The 24,513-nt window shown below is 40.8% G+C and overlaps 9 protein-coding genes across 9 annotated transcripts; 5 read left to right on the top strand and 4 right to left on the bottom strand.

Moving 5' to 3' along the window:
* Nucleotides 1-1,642: 1,642 nt before the first annotated feature.
* Nucleotides 1,643-3,390, top strand: IL334_007680 (uncharacterized protein; the record flags this gene model as incomplete). The annotated part of the gene is made up of 2 exons (XM_062939370.1): nt 1,643-1,734; nt 1,797-3,390. 2 exons carry the CDS (start codon nt 1,643-1,645, stop codon nt 3,388-3,390), a joined length of 1,686 nt encoding a protein of 561 aa, XP_062795421.1.
* Nucleotides 3,391-4,822: 1,432 nt separating this feature from the next.
* Nucleotides 4,823-6,663, bottom strand: IL334_007679 (uncharacterized protein; the record flags this gene model as incomplete). Its single annotated transcript, XM_062939369.1, has 9 exons — nt 4,823-5,011; nt 5,161-5,335; nt 5,448-5,596; nt 5,693-5,723; nt 5,793-5,917; nt 6,064-6,122; nt 6,208-6,309; nt 6,451-6,495; nt 6,558-6,663. 9 exons carry the CDS (start codon nt 6,661-6,663, stop codon nt 4,823-4,825), a joined length of 981 nt encoding a protein of 326 aa, XP_062795420.1.
* Nucleotides 6,664-7,280: 617 nt separating this feature from the next.
* Nucleotides 7,281-8,484, top strand: IL334_007678 (uncharacterized protein; the record flags this gene model as incomplete). Its single annotated transcript, XM_062939368.1, has 6 exons — nt 7,281-7,426; nt 7,538-7,640; nt 7,747-7,866; nt 8,004-8,146; nt 8,263-8,323; nt 8,416-8,484. The coding sequence occupies 6 exons, from the start codon at nt 7,281-7,283 to the stop codon at nt 8,482-8,484; spliced, it is 642 nt and encodes a 213-aa protein (XP_062795419.1).
* A 2,358-nt stretch (nt 8,485-10,842) lies between these two features.
* IL334_007677 (uncharacterized protein) lies at nt 10,843-12,671 on the bottom strand (the record flags this gene model as incomplete). Its single annotated transcript, XM_062939367.1, has 4 exons — nt 10,843-11,059; nt 11,175-11,452; nt 11,573-12,304; nt 12,408-12,671. 4 exons carry the CDS (start codon nt 12,669-12,671, stop codon nt 10,843-10,845), a joined length of 1,491 nt encoding a protein of 496 aa, XP_062795418.1.
* A 485-nt stretch (nt 12,672-13,156) lies between these two features.
* IL334_007676 (uncharacterized protein) lies at nt 13,157-15,092 on the bottom strand (the record flags this gene model as incomplete). Its single annotated transcript, XM_062939366.1, has 4 exons — nt 13,157-13,379; nt 13,541-13,866; nt 13,974-14,627; nt 14,802-15,092. The coding sequence occupies 4 exons, from the start codon at nt 15,090-15,092 to the stop codon at nt 13,157-13,159; spliced, it is 1,494 nt and encodes a 497-aa protein (XP_062795417.1).
* Nucleotides 15,093-15,502: 410 nt separating this feature from the next.
* Nucleotides 15,503-17,277, top strand: IL334_007675 (uncharacterized protein; the record flags this gene model as incomplete). The annotated part of the gene is made up of 7 exons (XM_062939365.1): nt 15,503-15,543; nt 15,607-16,029; nt 16,113-16,166; nt 16,227-16,256; nt 16,322-16,383; nt 16,495-16,625; nt 16,711-17,277. 7 exons carry the CDS (start codon nt 15,503-15,505, stop codon nt 17,275-17,277), a joined length of 1,308 nt encoding a protein of 435 aa, XP_062795416.1.
* Nucleotides 17,278-18,124: 847 nt separating this feature from the next.
* IL334_007674 (urease accessory protein UreG) lies at nt 18,125-19,809 on the top strand (the record flags this gene model as incomplete). Its single annotated transcript, XM_062939364.1, has 6 exons — nt 18,125-18,383; nt 18,640-18,718; nt 18,840-18,910; nt 19,026-19,244; nt 19,402-19,523; nt 19,603-19,809. 6 exons carry the CDS (start codon nt 18,125-18,127, stop codon nt 19,807-19,809), a joined length of 957 nt encoding a protein of 318 aa, XP_062795415.1.
* Nucleotides 19,810-20,550: 741 nt separating this feature from the next.
* On the top strand, nt 20,551-21,614 carry IL334_007673 (uncharacterized protein; the record flags this gene model as incomplete). The annotated part of the gene is made up of 6 exons (XM_062939363.1): nt 20,551-20,579; nt 20,816-20,829; nt 20,988-21,062; nt 21,135-21,153; nt 21,312-21,421; nt 21,526-21,614. The coding sequence occupies 6 exons, from the start codon at nt 20,551-20,553 to the stop codon at nt 21,612-21,614; spliced, it is 336 nt and encodes a 111-aa protein (XP_062795414.1).
* A 492-nt stretch (nt 21,615-22,106) lies between these two features.
* Nucleotides 22,107-24,277, bottom strand: IL334_007672 (uncharacterized protein; the record flags this gene model as incomplete). The annotated part of the gene is made up of 9 exons (XM_062939362.1): nt 22,107-22,159; nt 22,265-22,428; nt 22,547-23,004; nt 23,112-23,268; nt 23,384-23,440; nt 23,519-23,578; nt 23,650-23,766; nt 23,871-23,917; nt 24,035-24,277. The coding sequence occupies 9 exons, from the start codon at nt 24,275-24,277 to the stop codon at nt 22,107-22,109; spliced, it is 1,356 nt and encodes a 451-aa protein (XP_062795413.1).
* Nucleotides 24,278-24,513: the final 236 nt, after the last annotated feature.

Raw genomic sequence — 24,513 nt, 5'->3', positions numbered from 1 at the left:
AAGCAGGGGAGTAGAGAGAAAAAGAAAGTCATTGCGAAAGAGAGATAGGCTTCAGTTACCAGCTACGGTAACTTTGTTTTTATCATTTTGTGTTTATATCATTTTTCATGATAAGGCACAATCAAGTGAATCTCCTTTCTCCTTTTTTTTTTTTACTTCCTACTCGTAATGAGCAATCTAAAATCTTAAAATCGAAATTGATTTGAATCTAAAAATTAAGGTAGTAAGGTAGTAAAACATGCCAACTAAAATAGACGAATAGATGATAAAAACGTGTTTTTATTACCAGATCCATATGATCAGGAATTGAACCAAAATCAGATAAACAATCATCCATCATCTTAAACCCATCATCATTAATCTAACTCTCTTTCAGTAGACCTCATCAGTCATTTACTTCTTCCATCATTGTTTACTGTTGTCATATCGATGCTTCGCTCCACTCACAAGATTAGTCATTTACCACTCTTTCGGATCCCACTAAACAATTAGACAAAAGAAAAGGTTTCAAGATCGGTTTAATCTCAATTCAGATATAGGAAAAAAAAAATCACTTTTTTCCCTCCCGTCGTTCCCTTCACCGGTCAATCATCCATCCATCGCAATCACATATTCAAAATAAAATTACGTCCTTTTCCTCCCACTGATTCATCCAAATACATATAGACACGATTCAGATTATATAGTATAGAAAGATAGATAGATAGATCGTCACTTGTTCTACTTTACTACATCTTCTTATCCCATCCCATCATACCTCAAACCGATACACACACTCATTTCGACACATCATTCAGACAAACCCCCTTCATCTTCCCACGACAATCACTCCCTTGTTCACTTCAATTTTAATCTTCCCACTGATTCACAACCATCTTTACTCACTTGGGAGTCCATCGGATAGAATTAGACATATCGGATAAGAGGGATATCATCTTCGCCAAGGTAGAATACAAGAAATAGGATCGGAGACAATTTTCGCCTCGCCTCATTTTCTTAGTTTTCTTCATATCATCAAGGACTTTAAATAGGATCAGAAGGATTGATTCCTTCGAATTCGTGTCCCCCGTGTCCACTCTAATTTCAACATCATCGACCTCCCGTCAAATATTCCTCATCAACGTAATTTACCTTGTCATACTTAAGGAAACGCGATTTCAGACAGACAACCGTCTTTATCGCACCGTTACCGTACTTTTTCGAAAACAATAGAAAATAAAGATAACGTTATTCCGGTCCCGATAATCATCATTCTTTGCCTCAAATCCCGTTAAAATATTTCTCTATACATTCAACTTGATTTTGTTTCCACTCGTGCCCTTTTCGACTTTGTCTTGATTGAAGCAGTCCTGCGTGTGATCTCACTTTGCATTGCACGTCAAACATCGACACACACAAGGCAAAGACAATCTCACTCAATACTCGTTGATCTGTCTTGACTTCCCTTCATCACAATCACAATCACAATCACGGTCGCTCGGCATACCTGGGATATTTGATTGATTGATTGATTGATTGATCGTTGACACCATATCGCACCACTTTCACCACTCTTTATCTTCCTTTGAATTCAGCTTATATAGATAACCAGCCAGAACCTGGTAAACATTTTCGACCCCATTCCTAGCAGAACATATCCATTATGCTTCTTCGATTATTGCCTCAACCGACATTGAACAACCCAGCTCCTCTTACTATTTTATTCACTCTCCCTTTGCCTAATCACCCTTACACGTAAGTTATCCGTGGATGTCACCCACTGAGAATTGAGCTGACGAGACTTTACTCATTTCAAGATCTCGTTCTCTTCCTTTACCCCCAGCACTTCTCGCTCACAGATCATTATGCTTGCAAGAGGATATCGATTGCCCTAATGTGCTGATGGGTGAAAAATCCAGCTGGATTTGTGGTATTATCGACGATGTTACCTTTTCGTTACCCTCATCATCAATCACTGTCAACTTCATCGACGGTTCGAATACGACGTTACCTATCTCCGCAGGGTGCGTGACTGAGTTGCACCGAGTGGTTGAAGAAGTCCAACTCTCCTTCACCGCACCAACGACCGTACCTAGTTCTCCTCGAACAAGTACATCGAGCATTGCCTCAACCTCATCTGCTTCATCTTCGTCGAGCCGCACACCTTCGAGTTCTGGATCGTCTCGACGAACGCCATCATCGCTCCTTCTCTCCTTGTTATCACCACTTTTGTCTAGCAGCTCAACACAACCTTCCGTCCCTGAGCGACCTTCATTAGCCGCTCCTCCTTGTGCTCCGGCCAGAGTACATCGAAGAGCAGCAAGATCATTACTCGTCGACACCTACCGTCGTTATGTTTTGTCTGAATTGAAGAAACAACTTCCAACCTCTTACTTCCCCTGGGCGATTGCTTCAGAGACTTCAAGACAAATGGAAGAATTTGCCCAAGTACAAGCAGAAATCAACAGGATCATCGATACTTGCGGTGTTCCTCGAGATGCTCTCATCGACAAAATCGTTACTTTCTCTTCTAGATCCCGATCAACCTCATCATTCTCTTCTGGATCTTTATCTGAAGACGAGTCTGATTCCGATTCTGCACCTTCACCAACCACACCCGCTACATCAGTGTTCTCTACGTCTGCGTGCCCTACGCCAGCCCGAAGAGTGGTCTCACCATCACCTTCGGCCTTCTTACTTTCTATCCCACCAGCACATGCGTTACCCACGCAATGTCGAATGCCTTATGCTTCACAACTCGCTCGACTCACTCAAATTGCGTCTCGAGTAAGCCAAGTCAAAAAGCTCAACGTGCGATATGAGAGGGAAGAAGGTAAACGAAGATGGTTGGAAGGTCTGGAAAAAGGTAGACTGGCCGATAAAGCTTTGAGAAGAGCTTTCTCGAATGGCGATCATCAGTTCAGCCCTTTCTTAGCTGATGTTATCAGACCTACAAGGCTTTGGAGATCCTACACCATGGAAGATCTCGAATGGGAGGAAAGAAACAATCACACACACCCCGCGATGATGGATATCTCCGATTCTGAAGATATGATTGAATATGCTGAAGAGCAACAAGATCAAGGACCTTCAGACGTCGATTCAGATGAAGAAGGACCTATCACACCACCTAAATCGAGACGTAATTCTTCGATTGATAGACCCTTATTAGGTATCGCAACATCCATCACTTCAAAGGTGGAGGAGGTGAATGATGTTTGGGAGGAGGACGAAGATGATGAAGATGACGATGAGATCATTTCAACACCAATCTCGTTATCTCCACCTAACATAGCACGAAATTTCTCCATGAAAGTTCTACCTACAAAGAAACCTCTTATTGATGATACCGTAGGAATGGAAGATGACGCTTTGATCGAAGAATGTGAAAAGTGGAGAATTTACGCTTAACCTCTTTTAGGGTGTTAGCGGGCAGTAGGAAAGTAGTGACAAAGGACAATGAATGGACAATGGACAATTTTTTTGGTTTTATATATTTTATATTCTCATAAACATATCTTGTATTTATTTTAGTTTTCTTTCATAAAGATCAGGTATTCCCTGAGTCGAATACTTAGTTGTATATATATATCTATTCTAAAATATAGGACAATCATCTCATCAAATCTCATTCTCATTCTTCATCTTGATTTTGCTTAATCATTAGTACAGTACATACGTATTTGCTTGTTATCTTATGAAATACAAATTACTGGGACAACCAATATTATTTTGCATTTTTGCATTTTTGCATTTTTCCTCTTTCTACTTTACGCGTTATGTATTTGTTTTCTTCATTGTTTGAAGAGCCTTAAAGTTGAAAGTCAGAATCAAAGCATCACTCACAACGCCCAGTTACTAATTGCAAGTCACCAGTTACGAGTTACGAGTTACAAGGGGAAATCAAACTCTGGTGATATTTTTGTACCTTTCGGTCGTTCCTTCACATCTCAATGAATATGATATATTACATTGGATTGATCAGTATCATCATTCAAAACTCATCATTCAAAAGTGAATGATGATACGTTGATGGAGCGTTTCGTCTTTGTGTGACTTTTTGGTTAGTCACGTTCAAGAATGCGATCATGCAGCAAAACCAATGTCAGATACTTTATTCGTCTATGTACCGCGGGTCATGAGTCTGATCACGATTCGCTTGATTAAACAATCCCTTTGCGTTTTGGAGATTGCATTTGGTAGATTATTTGCATCTTACATGTTTGGTATTGAGTCTTGATACGCAGATATGATAATATATCTCCCCAGATAATCTTCTTCGTACAATATGATATGATAGGATATGATATGATATGATTTTTATATGTGCATTGTATATATATATATATGACGGATGTCCCCTCTAGTGTATACCTGATCTTCCTTCTATCTTATGATAAAGCAGCCACACAAGCTTCGAAAGTTAAGAAGATGACCATGTTAGTCTATATGGAGTAGCGAAAAAAGAGAAACGCGTAAAAAGAAGAATCAGCAAATATCAACAAAATGCAAGATACAATGGTTGGATGTAGATGTAAACCAAAACAAAGAAGGAGTACGACGTCTCTCTCTCGACCCCGCGACGGAAAGAGAGGGAATGATTTGAAGGGGATCGGGAAAGATAACGGGACGGGGAAAATTTATGAAAATAAACTTACCGGTACGGCTCTATAACCAAAATGGAAGAGTACGAGTATGTAAGTCAGCTTATTTACCATATCATCTTCGACTTGTCTACTTGAACCACTTATTTCCCGTTCGTATACGAGGGAAGCTCAAACTCCATATACCCGTTCATGTTCATGTTCCACTGAAGCAGAACAGGCAGGAACGCAAGATGGACTCACCTAATCAGAGTGGGACCTAATCCTGCGAACATGACTCTCCAACCTTCTTGTCTAACGGCCGTAGTAGCTACTTTCCATAATCCAGGAGGTTTGACTTTTACTCCCTCTGATGCTGGATTGGTTCTTGATTCTGGCCAAGAAGCTGATTGTAATCTAGTCTTGAATACATCTAATGGGAACGTTGCCTGCAGAGTTGCTTCAGCAGGTATTCACTTCATCTTATTTGATCACCACCGTCTTCAGACAATGATTTCTCGTAAGGTATGCGAAAGTGCAGTCCATTACACATAATTCCCAGTCGCATAACTCGTTCACATAGATAGAAACCACTCACCAGCCACGCTGTGACTCCGGCGATTCCACCAGCAGTCATCAATTCCGTCCAAGTCAAACCACTTGACAATTCCATCTCAGCTTCATCAATTAAGGTGTGTCCTTCGTGTCTATGAGTATTTTCAGGTAATGGAGGTGTTTTCATGTATTTGAAAAAACGTAACATCGCTTCGTATCTATATGTTCGCGAGCAGCGAAATGGACATTAGTTTAGTGACCGGATCTCATGTATTCATCTCGTCGATCCCCAGGAGGAAATATGGGTATAAAGGAAACGTTTTAACTCACGTGCAAAAATAAGGTCCATAAGCTAAATCTCTCATTGCAGTAGCTTGAAATCCTCTAAACAACCCTCTCAATCCATCCACTTTGACAATATGCTTCACCACGCCTAGAGTCGAGGTATTGACGTGAGGAGGCGCAGATTGTTCGCGAATCTGGGATATGTAGACATACATTCAGCGATGGACATTTTGAGCGTTTTTGGCTATGTTACATAAGGGCAACTCTGCGAGGGGGCGAAGATCACATACCTTGATCAATTCAATTGGACAGGTCAACATCCTAGCAGTACGTATCAGTACGTATCAGTACCGCTGTATCACTGTTGAAGAGCGGAGAAAGTATACTTACGCTCCTACGACACCACTCCCTGCGCCAGCGAGGAATATCTGTCCTAAACTAGGCTCATGTATTGAATCGGGAGGTAACTGGAGTTTCATGAAGAATGAATAAGAGGTGAAGACGACTCCGTTGATCTGTAGCATATGGCACAATCAGCACGGAATCTGAGTTTGGAATTGAAGAACAAATGAAAATACTCACAAAAGCTATTCCAGCCTATATATTGATACTACAATATAAGCAATTCCTCCTTCGATTCGAACAGAATGAACACACATACCATAGGTGATGTTACCCCTTTGAAAAGACCCTTCACTTTCTCTTCTTTTACTATAGAGCCTACACTTTACTCATCAGCTTGATTTCACTTGACCTAGATTTTCCACTATGTGGTGTTTATAAGAAGCGAAGATAATTAACTCACCCAGAGCACTGAATGTTGAGCTATATCTACCTGCATATTGAGGTGTTTGATACCGTACTTTGACTACATCAAATGGTTGTCCAACGATCAAACCAGCTGCACCTATATAACGCAACGAATTAGTGAAACTCCACTTATTGATGGCAAAATTATATATGCGTGAACGGGACCCAATTGCAGTGTAGTCGATTGAAAGAAAAAGGGTTCCCATGAGATTTTGAGAGGGAAACAAAGGAAATTTACCAGCTATTACTCCAGCTGTAAAATCCACTACAGGATGTGTATTACCTATTCACATTTCATGTCATTATTCTTTTGCCGACTTCATCCTCTGGAAGAATGGTGCTTACCATTTCCGTTACTCTTTCCTTTACCTTTGCCGTTATCAGATCCAATTGAACCCACTTCCGAGTGAATAACACTTCTTGATGATTCACCTAGACTATCTCCAGTCATTGTGACTTACTTCCTCGTCGTTGATCGATAGGGGTCGTGATTATTCAATTGTACACTTGAGTCCTCGAAGACAATGTTCGTACCGGTCGTCTGACACTTTTGATTTCGTACTGCAGATTATCCTTATCGCACGGTTCGACTTCTCGAAGGTAACTTCTAGGAAGGAAGCGATATCCGACAAAGGGTTGAACTGTCAAGACAAGATAAGATAAGAGCACAAGGGAATTAGATGAGCATCTCTATGATAGTTTGATATCGGGATATATATATAACTTATATATACAGTAGTCTCTCACAAACGAAGAACAGGAGGATTGTGTTCAACATATTATTATTGATAAAAGGAGCATATGAACAATCCCAAATTTCACTATCAAGCGCGTTTGCCGTAAATACAATGATTTAGCCGCGATTACGCGAGCAGATCAAAATGATGAATGAAGGATGAATGATATAACGATAGTCATCAAAGCAACTTTATACATCTATCCATATCGACATACCATTGACAAACCCTCAACAAGCTTCCTAGAATTCAAACTGGAGTACAGTAATTTTACAGGAGAAAGCTCACCACTGTTAGAATACGTAAACCGAACAAATAGTCAATCGATGATATGATGAATCTAGATGAGGAAGTTCGATTATGGACCACGAATACCGAAAGAGAGAAAACCGAAAATCTAGCTACTTTATATAGTATTATTGTTAGTCTGGAATATCTCGAAAGAGCCTACGTACGAGATTCAGTCAATGGGAAAGAGTACGTCTTATTCACCATCATCATCATTTCACCGGCCCAAGAGGGGGAGACAAGAGAGGTTCTTTTGTTCTGATTAACGCTGACGCTCGATGGGCTGGATGGGGGTTATAGGTATGCTCCTGCATGTATCAAACTTCTGGCTCAATACAAATCGTTGATGAAACTTGTCGGAGATGAGATTGGTGGATTGGAAGCATTCATGAAGAGGTTCAAGGTGAGTAAATGCTCTTTGGTTTGATCGTGCGCCCGATAAGGTACACATGCAAGGACGAAAGGTGAATGTGATAACTGATAAAACCGCGATTGGTAATCTAAATAAGATGGACCATCAAGCCGCATTACATCGTCTAACAATAGGTGTACCTGCGACTGTAGAACACTCAGCTGAAGCTACTGATGGTGGCGCGGAAGCTGGTAAATGGGTTGCTGAGACTACGCAGGTGAGTGGAATGTCGACTCATAATTCCTGCCTTTTGGATCACCTAAATGGGGGATTGCAAATGAAATGATCAAATCATGACCCCACTTACGTTTCACTCTTGCTGATATTTATGTATATCTATTATATATGCTTTAGTCATTCATAACGTTCATGGATGCTTTAAAATTGAACTTGAGAGCCAAAGATCAATTACATCCTTTCCTCACAGATTTAATGAGTGGTTATTCAAGATTCAAGGGAAGCGGTGAATGGGAAGGTAGAGGAAAGATCTTACATTGGTGAGTAAATTTTACAAAAATCATCTTCTACTCAAAATCCCAACCAAGTTGTCATTCCCTCAGCTTGAAAGAACATTTAGCTGATTCGGAATTGCTGTCGGTCGTGATTGTTACAGGCTTATAACGTTGAATGCAATGAAAGCAAGTGATGAAATCACAGAAGAACAATCGAGACAAGTGAGTAAAATCATCACCTGCACTCTGGTCGAGAGAAACATGACACTGCGATATATCTGACGAGTACCGATGAAATAAAATCAACCTTGCAGATGCTATTTGATATCGAAAACGCTTATAACGAATTCTTCCGTTCATTAAGTAGCAGTAACAAGACTTGAGTAGTAGGCTAGGCATCTAGGTTAAATAGGTTGTATAGTATAATCACTGTAATACATAGCGAAATGCATAAGATCCTATCGACATATATGAATAATCAGACTACATTCCGATCCTTCTTGACGAGAGTCTCAAGATCACAAGATCACAAGATCACAAGAGGAGTAGGTATATTACACCCTTCTCTTCCCTTCTGTATTCATCCTCCGTCGACCGTGTCCACCCACCTCGACCTATATGAGCCTGGACATATGAGCCTGATGGACAGACAAGAAATGCTGTGAAGAGACATGAACAGGTTCTCTGGATTTATTTCAATCCTCCCCTGGACTGTCCCTCTATTCTTACTTGACCCATCAACTTGGTATTCCCTATTTACTCTTTATTCAAAGTTGAATTTGAAGTTGGTTGATCCGTTCATTTCATCTCCACACACATCCATCTCCTTTCCCGTCCTACTTCATCCACACTTTCACATCCTCCCCTCCTCGTCTCAAGCTCTCGCATCTACTTGTACTCTCCCTGGAAAAAGGGAATGGGGATGATCACGCGTTTTGATAACGGATGAAAACTTCGGTGTGAAGACACGAGTGACATGACTCTAGATCAAAGATCTCTTCGCCGATAAAAGTTCCTCCCAAAAATCAAAGGGATCAACCTGAAACCATGTATTCCTCTTCTTCATTGAATGCCAAGCAGAGAGTCTTTGAGCTTTTAGGAGAACGAAAAGGAAAGGACCGGATGAGAGGTCAGGTAGATTAGAGAATTTAGGATGTCTAGCCTTTCGTTATAGGAATGGAGGAAGGAATAGATCAAGTATTTCGATTTCATGAAGAATCAGGTAATAATCAAATCGAAGATCTTTATAGACAGAATTGGCGAGGACATGACGAAGTACTCCTTTACCGCGCTATCTCTCTTAAAGTGAGAGATCCACGAAAAAAGCAAATATCAAACTACCCGGGTAGGATGTATTTTCCCAGACTTCTCACTCTCCTCTCCCAGATCATAATGCTCAGAGAGATCAAAGCGTCTCAAGATATTCACACGACTAACCCAAATCCATCCCGGTATCAGGAATAACCCTTAAACGTTTCCTTCACCATCACATTGAGAGGAGAGACATATGATCCTTTTTGGAACGATTCAAGAGAGAAAAAAGGAAGAAATGTTTATTTCTCCACTAAGAAAAAGGTTAGACAAAGGTAAACGCGTTTTCCTGTCTTTGAATCGAAAAAAAAACGGAACGAAGACTTTTCTATCTTTCACGCAGACTCTCAAATAACTGAGAAGTTGATTGAGAGGGGAAAGAAAGATGAGGCATGAAATTGCGCTTTAAAGATGCCTTTGCTGAAAACATCTCATTCGTTTTTGAGATTTCCAAATTCTCTTTCCTCCATTCGCATGAAAGAAAAGTGATCGTCCTCAACCATGAACAGATCACCCGTAAACCTCATACTCGGATGGGTAAGGTTGTAACGTGGAACGAGTATCGATAGCTGGAGTTTTGCGGGGATGCGTAAAACAGCTATCGGATCGAGGTCGGATGAAGAGTCTGGGAGTATGATTGAAAATGGGATATGAGGAAGTTGTGGGTTTATGAACTGATATACGTGCAAATGGTCAACTCTCTATCGGTAGTGTATAACCTTTGAAGGATAGTTGAAAGGAAAAACAAGGGAGTGGTAGTGGATTCACAAACAAATGAGAGAAAGGGTATTCTCGTCGAAATTCCAGATTCAATTCACGAGTTTAATCGTTTCAGTATGAGAATGGAAAACTCACCTTAGGGTTAGATAAGTCTCTCGACGATTTCCCCGCCCTTCCTTTCCTTCTCATTACGAGCAAGAGTTTCTTCGAAATCACCCATTCCCTTCCTTCTGAAAAATCAAAACTCATATCTCTCCCTCATGGTGTGAATGGAAAAAGGAAACGGAAGGAGGAAGTGATCATCCGGATCAATCTGAACAAGGGAGGATCAGGGAAAGGGGAATCAAGAGAGGCTGTGTGACGATCTTTCTGGGTTTGGATCTGAAGAAGAGGGGTTGAAGGGGAACGGAAATGAGTGACTTGGAGAAGAGAGAGAAGTCACATAGGCTATGGATGGTATATCAGATGTCAACACAGAGAGAGAGGGGGGGAATGTGCAAACGCTTGGACAACAGAACGCGATTCACGGTTGGATGTCAAATTGATTCCAAGGTACAACAGGATTTCCGGCGGAAAGAACACCATCGCGTTCATGAGATCAATCAATCGATTGCAAGTAACGCATGGAATTCATTCAATCATCAGCTCACAAGCCATCGAGTATACGACACATAATCATCGTTCTCATTGCATCCGAATTCGGGTCATGATCAAGTCGCCCAAATTCCACGGTCTGATTTGATGAGATCTTCAAAAACAGTTCTGAGTTTCGCTGGAACTTTGAACATCAATTCTACACCCCTTTTTTCGGATTCTCGCCCGAGAATAGGATTGGCTGGATATACACGAAGGGTTCTGACTGCGGTGAAATCTGTATAATATTCTACTTGGTCGATTGGAAATCCGAAAGAGAGGTGCCAATTCATCCTGCAGACAGCAAATCAGTAAGGACAATGATTTATCAGCAAATTTTCCTTTTAGCTGAATAAAAGGTACACGGCCATCGTGATTTGAAGTTTTCTGATTGTGGTCGGTCACTCACCTGATATTGGAATTTACCAGTACCTCACCTTGGTCAGGAGTTAAGATTTGCCCCTTTCCTTCTTCAGCTGATTTATGAAGATGATATTCTTGATGAGATAAAAGAGGAAGAAAGACTTCAGGTTCAGTTTGTAAAAGTGAAATCTCTTTTCTGATCGTCTTGCTTATCCGATAGATATCTTTGAGTGATCGAGCATCACAAGTTGGTAAGGTGAAATGGTGCATCAGACCTATATTCCCTGCTGCCGCTGATAAGTTGGGGCGAATATAATCTCGCCACTGTATATATGATTTGTATCAGCTGGACTATTCGTGTTATCTCCCACATTCTCCTCTTAGTTTCTATATCTAATCACGCAGAGCGAGATGATCGAAATGTTAAACGGGAAAATAACTCACATTAATCACATATGTGACTCCTCCGATATCCTGTCCTGTTCTATTATGCAGATCAATCCACCATCCACTGATGATATCCTGATCACTCAATTTGATTTTTTTTGTTCCTCCGAGACCACCATCATCATCATCAAAATCATGATCGAGGGAAAACTCCAGAACTTGTGATTTCAATTTATTGATTTCGTCTTGAGATAAAATTACGTTCAATCTTTCAAGACCTTGAGCATTTCTTTTATATGTTTCTATCAATTCAGGTACAGGATGACCTATAACCTCCTTTTTCCTTAAATTCCACTTGGGATCATAAGGTGGTAAATCTACATCATAAAAGAAAGTTGGCAATTCCAAGTTTTTGATGGTGGTGATCGTACCAGAATTCGATTCAAGACATCTTTCATCACCATGAATATATAACTTTTCTAAACAATGTAATAGATTCAATGACGTTTGACCATCTCCTATTATATGTGAATGATTTAAACCCAAAACACTTCTTCCATAATTAGATAGATAAGTTAACCGTATTGAGAATAGATATGCATCCGAATTAGGGATAATATAATCTTTTCCCAGTGGATGTAAAAATGGTTCTAATGAATCTTGTATTATCGAACGGTCTTTGAATACATTTGAAGGATATTTCGATCTCTCATCATCATCGTCTTGTTGGGTTTGGGTTTGGGTTAAATGTCGGATGGATAATGGGATCAATGATTGAGTGAGATCATACTATAGAACGTCGACGAATCGTCTTTGTTAATTAGGAGACGAAAGTCCATCGATTACAGAGTAAAAGTATGAGAGAGAAAAAGAGCTAGAAATAGAAACTCACATAAAAATCATATCCCTCTTTATCAATTTTACGTCGACTCACAAACCTCCCACATATCGATGGATATATTGAACTTAACAAGGCTATAGCATTTTTCAATCTCTCCACATTTATTTGACCTGGGAACACATAGACGGCTGGAATATCTCCCAAGGGCCAAATACATACTCCAGGGATGGGTACCAAGGTTATCCCATTAGGTATAACGGAAGGATGAGGCGATAAAGGCTTAATCAAAATTACTTCCTCCGAAGCAGCAGACATGTTTTCGATGGTCTTTGTTTTGTTTTGTTTTGTTTTGTTTTGTTTTGTTTTGTTTTGTTTTGTTTTGTTTTGATCTCACCCAGAAGATGAGGAATGATCAGGTCTAAAATGTTTTGTACAATATAACGTAGCTGGATACTGATTACATCCGACAATAGTAGAGAGATAAAAGGTCATTCTTGATGAAATTCTCACTTTCTGTGTTTAATCAAGCGGCGCATTTATGCTTATCTCCTGTTTCTGTTTGATGCGTGCTTACTTTCACAGAGAGAATGAAGCTCCCATATTGGGGATGGGATAACATCCGGTTGCACGCGTTCGTTATACGAGTAAGGTAGTCATTTTGCAAGAATGAAGCATGTGGAACCAAGTTCCCGAACGATACGAAAATCGGCTTATGACGAAAAATGACGGATAAGTTGAAAGACCGAGGACTTGTGTACATAAGTGATAATACATAGTGATAATACAAAATTATCACTATTTCACTTCACCTCATTCCACTTCTTCTTATCCTTCCCTACCAAATCATCAACGACCCATTTCATGTCTTTCGGAACGTTTATCGTCAATTCTATTCTCCTGATTGGGGGATTTTCACCTGGTATAGGATTCGATTGATATATCCTCAAGAACCGAACGTTTGAATAGAAATTATGGAACGCAGTCTGATCTTCTGGGAAACCGAACGAAAGATGCCAATTTGCTCTATACAGATGATTTGATAAAGTCGGATTAGTCAAGTCGACGAACAAGATTTGTATATCAGTGAAGAGAATGAGATGTCGTCATATTCGCATTTTGCATAACGATATGGATGAAGGATATTGGTCCGACTTGGATCGTGTATTCAAGCAATATTTACTCACCTTATATGAGAATTCACCATTATTTCACCTTGATCAGGAATTACAAATTGGCCTTTACCTTGTTCGGCTGATTGCACTAAATTACCTGCTATGGTAGACAACCAAGGTAGCAGGATATCGGGATTTTCTCTCAGTTCGATGATTTCTTTTCTGATCGTTTTAGCAATCTCATATATGTCCCTTGATATATCTTTCATCTCTTCATCAGGCGGATCTGCGTTTGAAGAGGCAGGTGGAAGGGATATTTGACGCATCTGAGCGATATTCCCCACGAGATAAGGTAGTGTCGATGGGATTGATGGATGTGATTGACAAAATCTTCGAAACTAAGTTGTAATTGATATTGGCATTAGCAATTTCACCCAACAATTTCTCTTTTGAGCAGGGACTATCGAAGATCAAGGTAGATACAGGAAGGTCTAATTGTACTCACATCACAAACGTATATAACTCCATTTATTACATGTCCAGCTCTTCTGAGTAAAGTTATCACCCAACCACTAATTATATCTTGACTACTCAATATCAGATTCGTATCCTCACCTCCACGTTCTCTCTGAATCGATACAACTTGATTCTTTCGAATATCAATTTCATGTTGAGATAGAGTGATATCGATTCTTTCTGAACCTTTTCTTGATTCGGAATACATATTGGATCTTTGATCGACGGGATATCCTTCGAATTGACTTTGGTTTTTCAGTGTAATCCCACCTCCGTTTGGTAGAGGAGGTAGAGTGACGTGTGGACCATAATTGGGTAATGCGAATTGAGAATTTGAACTATCAAAAGCCTTGATATCATTTACATAAAATGATTCTAACCATTTAAGGGCGGTCAAAGAAGCAGCTGCATCGCCCAAGATATGAGCCCATGAAAAACCCAGTATACTCTCTCGGGAAGGCAGAAGAGTCGTATAACGAATTTTGAAAAGAGGTCGATCCGTCCCGGCGCGCACATATTCCATTCCCAGATCAGGTAAATAAGGTTCTAGAGTTTCTTGGATCACTCGTTTAGATGGGAAGGGCGGTCCTGAGATTGTCAATGATTGGATTTCCAGTGGAATAGGAGATTGAGTGAGATTAAACTACGTTCAAATGATATGATATGATATGGGAAATCTCGGAAATCAGCTCGGCATACGGGATATTATATCTTCATTGCTTGGCCTGTGAGGTTTGAATCCATTCATGGAGGATATCGGATTTTCCTTGATACTCGATATTCAGAATGTCAACGTATCAAATTCAAACTGACTTACGTAGAATTCACTCCCACTTTCAATTCCAATTCCAATTCTATTCTCATCCTCGTCTTTATCATCCTTTTTCCTTTTCTCAAATCTACCTGCTATACTAGGGAAAACGGTACTTAATAACTGAATCGCTCTTTTCAATTTGTCAACATCCAATTCAGCTGGAAACGTATATAAGGAAGGTATATTATCTACTGGCCAAACTGATATCGGTGATATCGGGACATGAACTGTCCCTTTGGATACCACATCTGGATGAGGTGGTAAAGACGGTATATCTAAGGTATGAATTGTCATTATTAATTGTATATGTTATCCTGCGACTACTTTACACAGTTGAGCAGCTTGATTCGAGATGTGAAGTTGAACGGTATCTCAATCTGCATGAACGTTGATGTCCAGCTCCACATTCGATAGTTTACATTATTCTATATGCTTATCACACACTTGTCAATTCATCTGTTCAAAGCGACCAGAAAGACCGCATGCTCTCACAGAAATCATATCGGGAAGATAAAGACCCCGAACAACTTCAGGCACAGTCCCTTACTCGTATGACATCACGTGGGATATGTAACGCGTGTGGAGTCTTCAGAATTAATGTTGACGCGCTTGTTTTTTGGCATGAACGATCTTTATTATTCGTGCTGCTCAGCATGTCTCAATCCATGCTGCACTGAACTCATCACGCAGGTCATTCGCCCAGGATGTCACTCTCGTACGAGGAACAGCGTATCCAGAATATCAAGTGAGTTCAAATCCTCGAATCCTCATCGATCCTTAGTGAAACATGGCTGACAGACTACGATAGGGACAATGAAGCCTTACTTTTATCTTTGGGACTCTCAGCTCCCGTTATACCGAAAGCTCCAACCCGAAAAGCAGTACAGAAAAAGAAGAACGATGAGGAGAATGGTTCGCTCAAAGTTGAATCTGAGAAAACACCTAGATCAATACGAGTTCGTCAATCGATTATCGTTGAAAGCGAAAACGGTTCACCGGAATCAAATTCTTCTGGATTGACGAGAAGAAGAAGCTCAAGAGCTAGAACTAGAGCTGGAGGTCTTACGATTAATTATAAAGGTGATTCACCGTTATGGAGAGAAGACGTGCCCGTGCAAAGGAGAAAGAGAACCAGGGATGAAAATGATGGCAGCGATGATGACAAGGACAAGGAGGGAGATGATTGGAGGCAAAGAAAAGCTCAAAAATTAGGTACAAGAACAGAAGATCCGTATGTCATGTCCCTTTTCCGATTCTCACTATGATAGAATATAAGAGCTAACGAGTCATCCATGGTATGGCAAAAAATAATAGTAAATCCTTCGGTCATATACCAGGAGTAGAAGTTGGTACATGTTGGCCTACGAGGTATGTCCTTTGGAGCAAGAACTCATTCAGTATACCAAGATTGCTTACAAAATGTATTAGGATGGATTGCTCTACAGATGCCGTACATGCGTGAGCTTCTGTCTATTGGTTCTCGATTACGATTGGCACACATGCTGACTCGTGTATATCGAAAGACCAACCGTAGCTGGGATTTCAGGAAACGCGGAGGTTGGAGCTTGGAGCGTTGCACTGAGTGGTGGATACCCAGATGATTGAGTGGATATTTTGGTTATCCGTTTCACTTTACTCAGAGACTTCATTGGAAATACTGATAACCCTTACATGTGGTGATAAAGTGTCGATCTAGGATACGCTTTCACATATACTGGATCAGGTGGAAGGGATCTAAAAGGGACCAAAACCAATCCGAAGAATCTGAGAACGGCTGAACAGAGCTATGATCAGAGTTTCGATAACAGATTCAACGCAGCGTTAAAAGTGAGTTTCGTTTAACCATACAAAGCCGACAATCACGTTCGTTCGACTTCGACTGACAGACAGTACGATTGCTGTTTTTCCAAAGAAATCATCCGAAACTCGAAAACCTGTTCGAGTAATACGTGGATTCAAGCTCCCTTCAGTCTATGCTCCCGCAGAAGGATATAGGTATGATGGTTTATACATAGTTGAAAAAGCTTGGATGGCAAAAGGGTTAACAAAAGGACTGAGAGTTTGTAGATATGCTTTTAGGAGAATAGAGGGACAACCTGAATTACCTGTTAAAGTTGGTGACGATGAAGAAGAGCAAGAGGAAGAAGCGGATGAAGATGTCGTTGAGGAACTGAAAAATGTCAAGGAAGAGAAAGTGGATCTTGTAAAACTGGAGAGACAGAAGGATGAGGCGATTCATCAAGGCAATAGCAACGACGAGAAAATGGATGATACGGAACAGCAACAACCTGAAAAGGAAGTACAGAGTGCGAACGCTCTTGGAAAAATGTTCAAGACGTTCAAAAGCGTTATGGAGGCGATCATACCTACCAGATCAAAGGAAAGTAAGCCGTTGGTCATGGCGGGTGAGGATGAGGGTATGTCAGAGAGCAATATTCAACGTCGAACTAGTCTCAGACGAACTACTACGCGAACTTAGACATGTCGCGCGCGGCCCTTAGGATTAAGCAGATCTACATATTGCGGGATATGCATTACGTCACAATCGCTCTGGACTGTTCCTCCTCAATTCGAATCTTCTCTACTCATAGTCGTAGAATCTTCCCAAGATCATGATACATTTCTCACATGTTGAACGGTTTCGGAGACCCGTAAAAATCCCCAAAATGCCAGGAAGGGGGCACGAGGGGAAATTTAATTAAGGGGGGATTGTGCGCGTGCGGCATTTTGCAAAAGGATTTGGTGACCGATAGGAAGTAAAATCATTATTAGTCACAAAACAGAAAATGATCATATCGGATTTAAAGTGTATTAGGAATTGTTTGTAATACCATATACCGTTACCCTTGAAAAGTGATTACGAAATCACTTTGTATTCCCATTCCCATTACAAAAAAGGGGGGCAGGGGGGATGGGGGTTGGTTTTGATCCCACACCTCCACTCGCACATTCCTTATTCAGGACATTAATTGCTCAAGCACCATGAAATATTGGAAAAGTCAATAATATAATCAGCATACGATTTCTTTTTGACCCCGACAAAACACCGATTATAACCTATCACTTCGTAACAATAATACGAGTAATACGAATACACGAACACGAGTCTGCTTGGTATCATTCACGGAACAGACATTGCTTTTACAACAAGCTCGTTCAGATTGAACAACGAAGCGTAACATTTCAATATCTCCTTCTCTGCTTATACTCTTCAACTCATTCGCAAATAGCATAACGAAGAAACGCCAAGACCTTAAATCAACCATACCAAACCAAACCAAGCCAAACCAACGAAACACGGACGAAAGCTATATACGAGTTGAACAATGTCCCAGCCAATCTGTCAATTCTCTGATCGACTCACATCAGCACTTAACGCAGCCCAAGATACGTCTTTGACACATACACATACACACGATGAAGATTCATCTAGACCACTAAGTTATTCTTCTTCGACGAATGATCTGTCTCCTGCATACCATCATTCTCACGATCATGATCATAATGGACATTCTCATTCCCACGGTGAAGGCATTTGGACACCGGACGAACATGGTCATACTCATGAACACTTGGAACATGCAGGTGAGTGATTGAGCTTTAGTACTGAAGTTTGCTTGGCGGGATAGGCTGGATGTGGACTGGGGCTGCATTCTGAGGACATGGGAGCATTATGAGTGGGGGAAGACGGCGGAACTCATGGGTGTAAATGTACATTACAGCTCTCCTGTCTACTGTGCGGAGAGGAGAAAAGATATTGACACTCAAGCACCCGTTGGAGTGATCCCAAAATTACTTCTTACACACGCTGACACTACCTCCTTTCTTCTCACGTACATAGGAAAATTCTCTGAACGTGATATGCCAGATTACTCGGGGAGGGATTGGGAAGAACGTGGATTCACAATTGGTATCGGAGGGTGAGTCATCACGCTGAACGTTTCGCACAAGTGAGGAACCCAAGGATAGTAATGAATAGGAAGTTCGGAAAGTCTGTTCTCAAGGGATTAGTACTGATAATCACCTCGTGCGAACTTGCAGTCCTGTAGGATCTGGTAAAACCGCTTTGTTACTCGCTCTATGCAGAGCTCTAAGGGATGAATACAATATTGGTAAGTCATCACCTGATGATACCTCTGCGCAAAGAGAGACAAATACTAATCGAAACCTATGTGCTATCCTATCCCTCGTTCTACTCCATTTCATCCATCATTCACGTGTATACAGCCGCGGTAACAAACGATATTTTCACACGAGAAGATCAAGAATTCCTGATCCGAAACGAAGCTCTCCCCACTGAACGTATCAGAGCGATCGAAACTGGAGGCTGTCCACACGCAGCTATAAGAGAAGATATTTCCGCGAATATGGGTGCATTGGAAGAATTACAAGTTGAATTCGACTGTGAGATGTTATTCGTGGAAAGCGGTGGAGATAACCTAGCTGGTGAGCCGAGTTTCCAATACATAAAGTAAAAGAGGAGTGTCAGTGGTATCAACGTGAGAATGAGAGAATACTCAACTCACGGTAAATGATCGAGGGAGATCAATATGTAAACCCAGTAATAAAAGAGATCGCTAAGGTTTCACACTTCTACGTATAGCGAACTACTCTCGAGAACTGGCCGATTATATTATTTACGTGATTGATGTTAGTGGAGGTGATAAAATCCCTCGTAAAGGTGGACCTGGTATTTCCCAATCTGATTTACTGATCGTCAACAAGGTGAGTAAATCAAGCCTTGTCACGTGTGTGCCAATGTGGCAAGAAGATCAAAATCCACGCTGATCTACTTCGTGTACAGATTGACCTTGCTCCTCATGTGGGAGCCTCATTAGACGTGATGAGGCGTGATGCAGCCAAAATGAGAGAAAACGGCCCCACCCTCTTCACGTCCATCAGGAATAACGATGGTACACAGGATGTCATCGATGCTATATTGAGTGCTTGGAGAGCGAGTGGAGCAGCTGGTAAAGATGGTAAAGGTAAAGGTAAAGGTAAAGCCGTCTGAGAGAACCTTGAGCGTATTCAGACATTGTATCTAAATCTAAAGGACGAAGAGAATGGGATGAACGGATGGACCTTTTAGATGATACTGTATATATGACGGAATTGATTTCTAAATACCCGGTCATTGGGACTGAATACCACTTGGAACTCATTTACATAGATGGAGGTGATGAAGAAAACCTATGCTTATTATCATGCTACGTGCTAGAGTAGCATTCACTAAATGTCACTATCATCCCACAGCCACTATCGGAGTTGAGCAGAAATAGAAGATGTTTAAAAGCCGGAGTTACTAGATACGGTAATTTTAATTGGAGAGATCAATACATGTTCCTGTTCCTGGCTGTGCTGGGTCATCCCCCGTGGGGTGTGATAACCGGGTGTGAATAATCATTAATTGTCAACTGATCACAAGTCACATCGTTACAGGTAGTGGTAGTGGTGGTAGTGTAAGAAGCAAAGCAGAGAAATGATGTATGTCATCCCCCCAAACAAATACAACTAGAGGATGGACAGTTCCCATCAAATCAGAAGCAAGGAAAGGTGAGAAGAGAGAGAAAGTCACCCGACCACGAATGCTAGACTGACTGAAGGATATACAAAGAGTGATTCCCCCATGAATTAATGACTCACCATCTTCCTCTTTTCTCTATCCAACGATCATATATCATACTTGATACACGGTTTCTGCTTTCACGCTCTCCCCATTCGACTTTCTACGTTTATATACAGATACTTCATCATGACTGAGCTTAGTGTCTCCCCCACTGAGTGAGTATAACTCCACCATCCCACGGTATCAGGAGGGAGAGCGGGCGGGGCGGGGTCGAGTGGTGGGTGATGCGGGACAATGAGGGTGGGTGATAGGTAGTGACCGTTTCCTTCTCTTGCCATCGCAATCATGTTCGTCTCTTCCCCATGTCGCGGGAAATATCATACGTTTCGCCGGATTATTTCAGCATTCGTTCGTTCGTACCCGCTGACTTGCACTTGTACAACTTTCATAGTACCGATAAATCTAGTGAGTCCAATCACGTCTCTAAGCTTGTCCAAACGAAGTCTACTTTGCGGGAATGGCTCTATGTCCTGTGCTTCCTTCCTACCCATCACACATTTCTCGTCGATCTTCATATCGAAATCGCTCGCTCAACTCACGCTGATTTGCTTATTCTTGTTCAGTCGAAATCAACGATGCCCTTTTCTGCGAACACGGTCTTGAAGTCTGTACACAATGTGCCTTTGACGCTAGAGAAGGTGAGACAAATCAACTTGTTCTTGTTTGTTCGACTGCCAGATCATCAGACTGACGTTGTATTGATCGAATAGACAATGATGCTATGATGGGGTAAGTGAATAGTCTTCAATACAAATCAACCGTTCTTGTACCCTTCTTCCATTTCGCTTCTTCCACTCGACCCCATCTCGAGATGCTCTCTATATGATATGAGTGAAATCCTCTCGTCATCCTCACTAATCTCTCCTGTCACCTGTTTTGTATTGCAGTTTCGACCCTAAACCAAGAAGCGCACTTGAACTCCCTGCTCATTTCAAGAACCAGAAAGACGGTACATTCATGTGTAAATCTCATGGTAATGCCAATTGTAAATCCTGCTGTAAGTACAAGTCTATACACTTGCCCTCTCAATTCCCATCACACGCAGGTCCAGATCTGTACACCTGGCTGACTGTGTGTGTCTTCGTGGTGCTTCGCCAATAGTCGGTTGGAAAAAACAAATTACCAAACTTCATAAAGATGGTAAAAAAGAAGCTTCTAAGAAGAAGGAAAAATCAACTAATCTCTATTGATCGACTCCTCTTTTATCATTCTTTTTCCTTGCCCTACCTCTCATTTATTCTTGATTTGATTGAGAGTAAGATTAGGGATGGACGGACAAAGCGAATTTGAAAAGCTTCCTTTTTGGCTCAGTGTATCTTAGGTGAAATTTCAAAGTGTTATCTAAGTAATCGGCGTGTCTGTAGTAGTTGTAGGCGTTTTATCAAATGTGTGTAACTTAGCTGGGGGGATAAATTGAGAAATGAATTTGGTTGTTAAGAAGATTATATCTTTGACTATTCTTTCAACGACCATTCAAAGAACACTTATTCACGACAGCAGCATTACAATGTTTAGCTGTAGCCCTTTTTGACAATCATACATACAACCTAAGACCATATTATATCGAAAGCCCTTGAATTCAATCACTAATTGTAAACCCAGAAAAAAACCCGAAAAAGCAAAAACGGCACAGCCGACTTGGAGGAACCCATCTTCGTATAAACAGAAAATCTATTGGACGTTTATACCTTTAACTGTAAACCTAATTTAACAGTCATAGTATTCATGTAATCCTCTGTGATCACGTGAAAGACATCAACATTGATCAGCTCATATCCTACTTGAACTCTGAACGGGTTTTGGTATTTTCTGGAAAAGGTGTGATATCGAATCGACTTACCAGCTTGTCTTCTCATCGTCCAATATTCCTGTAGTAAATCATTGATTTCATTTTCATGAGTTGAGATGAAATTTGCCATTTCATTCTCTAATTCTCTTTGTTCAGCCAATAGAACATCTCGTTGTTTTTGCCATACGCCTCTTTCCTTTGTGCGAACTTTATATCTGCGAAAAGGAAAAAGAAAAGAAATCAGCTATGCTCTCATGCCTCATGTTCAATGCTCGACGCTAAAGGTCCCACCCTTCATTCACATTATTCGTGTTGACTTGAAATATGACTTACTCAGCTTTCAATTGTTCAATCTTTTTCAATCCTTTATCTTGCATGTCAGACATCATTTCTTGTTGTCTACCTAATTTATCTTTTGCATTGGATAATTGTTTTTCTAATTGTTGATATTTTGATTGTAAGTTTTTCAATTCCATTTCTTTTAATTCAGTCTTTGATTTCAAGTTTGATTCTGTTCTTTTGGCTTCTTCGACTTTCTGTTTCTGTTCTTCGATTGATTTTTGTAAATCTATCAAACCTTTCAAATCCATCTCCAGGGATGAAATAACTTCTAATCGATTAGATAATTCTCTTGCTTTTAATTGGAACGAAGACAATTTCCCCTTTTCGTTCGATAACGTATATGTCATTTCTGATATCTGTCTTTTGATCCTATCGGGCGATTGAACTAATCTTGATTTGGCCGAGAGGATTTGTTGTTGTACTTGTGTATTCAAATGAGCGTTGTGAGCCTATAACAGTCAAATCACGATATCACCCGTCAGCTTCAGTCGAATCTCCCATTGATACAAATATTAGACGACAACAATCATTGTTGTCCTTCAACGCGAATACCCACAGCTTGATCCATCAATCCTTGTCTTTCTCTCTTCAATTCCTCCACTTCTTGACTCAATTTCATTTGCTGACCTCGCAATTCAAGAAGTTCAGCTCGAAGTCCCTCATTACGCTTCTGTGCTTGTTCAGATTGTGGTTTTTCTGCCGCATTTCGAGCTCTACAAGATAAGTTCATTCGTGTCAGCTCGCTAAATCCAATGCAAAGCAGCGAATATCTCATTATCGAAATCTTGAATAGATGAGGGATACGCGAAGACGATACGCGATACATACGTTATTTCACTAATTTGAGTTTCTACGTGATCGATGTTTTCTCGTAGAGATACGGTCCTACACAAGTTAACAGTCAAGTCAGTATATGCATATTCGCAGAGATACATGGTACCGGATAATGAGGAAAACGCTCACTTATCAGCTTGTTCTTGGAGTTTAGCTTGTAATTGACCTTGGAAATGCGCTCTCTCGTCTCTGCAAATTACAAAAATGATACATCAGTATCTAGGATAGTCCATGGGTGACACGAGTGTGAATGGACTCACCTGAATTTCGCAAAATTCATTATTCCACTCAAAACAATCTTGAACCTCGCAGCTTCTGGTCTGGTGATATCTGCTATTGAGAAGTTTGTTATTCCACATAAGGTAGCTAGGTCTCGACTGAAATAGGCACATTATCAGTATACTTTTTCTTTTCGAACAGACGCTAGACCACGAGCTAGTCCATATTGAATTTGAGACTAGCGGAAGGAGGACAAACATACCAATGTCTGAAGAACATTGTGAACTGAAGAGCGTCGCTATACATTTCCTATCGATCAAAAGCATTGTCAGGAACGCTCTCGATTCCCCTTCTTTCCCAGCACAATGCCAGTCCTTCACGTTCTCCCAATCATCTTGCGTTAGATCTGGAGATATTATGACTCACCTTGTATTCCATCATTCCCAATAAAGCTTTCTTAGGACCTTCAATAGCTTCCATAGGAGCACCCATCAAAGCTTCTATCAAACCTGAATAAATACCTTGAGTACTTCCAGGAGTAGGTTTAGCCAAGTCTTCCATTTGAGCAGGTATACCAAGCGCAGACAAACATTCCATCAATTCTGGTAATCCCAACATTGGGAATCCAGGTAGAACTTGTCCATTCGGTTTACGAGATTGTTGAGACATGCTTGAAGAAGGGATCCCCTCGTGATTTTCAGTTCTGAACTAGAGGGAGACGCTTTTACGATTTCACGGATCCAAAAAGCGTCAACGATTCCGAGTATCGATTGTTGAAGTCAGGACTGTTATGAGATGGAGTTGGGAATGTTGTTGAAGGAATGTATATTATATTCTTCATTTGTTGTTTGTTGACATTTCAGTCACTCTCCAAAATGAGAAAAAAGACGCGTCAAGGGTATATT

This window comes from Kwoniella shivajii, chromosome 11, assembly GCF_035658355.1.
Source record: "Kwoniella shivajii chromosome 11, complete sequence".
Classification (NCBI taxonomy): domain Eukaryota; kingdom Fungi; phylum Basidiomycota; class Tremellomycetes; order Tremellales; family Cryptococcaceae; genus Kwoniella; species Kwoniella shivajii.
The sequence above is the reverse complement of the archived record's forward strand: the minus strand, read 5'-3'. Positions and strand labels throughout refer to the sequence as shown.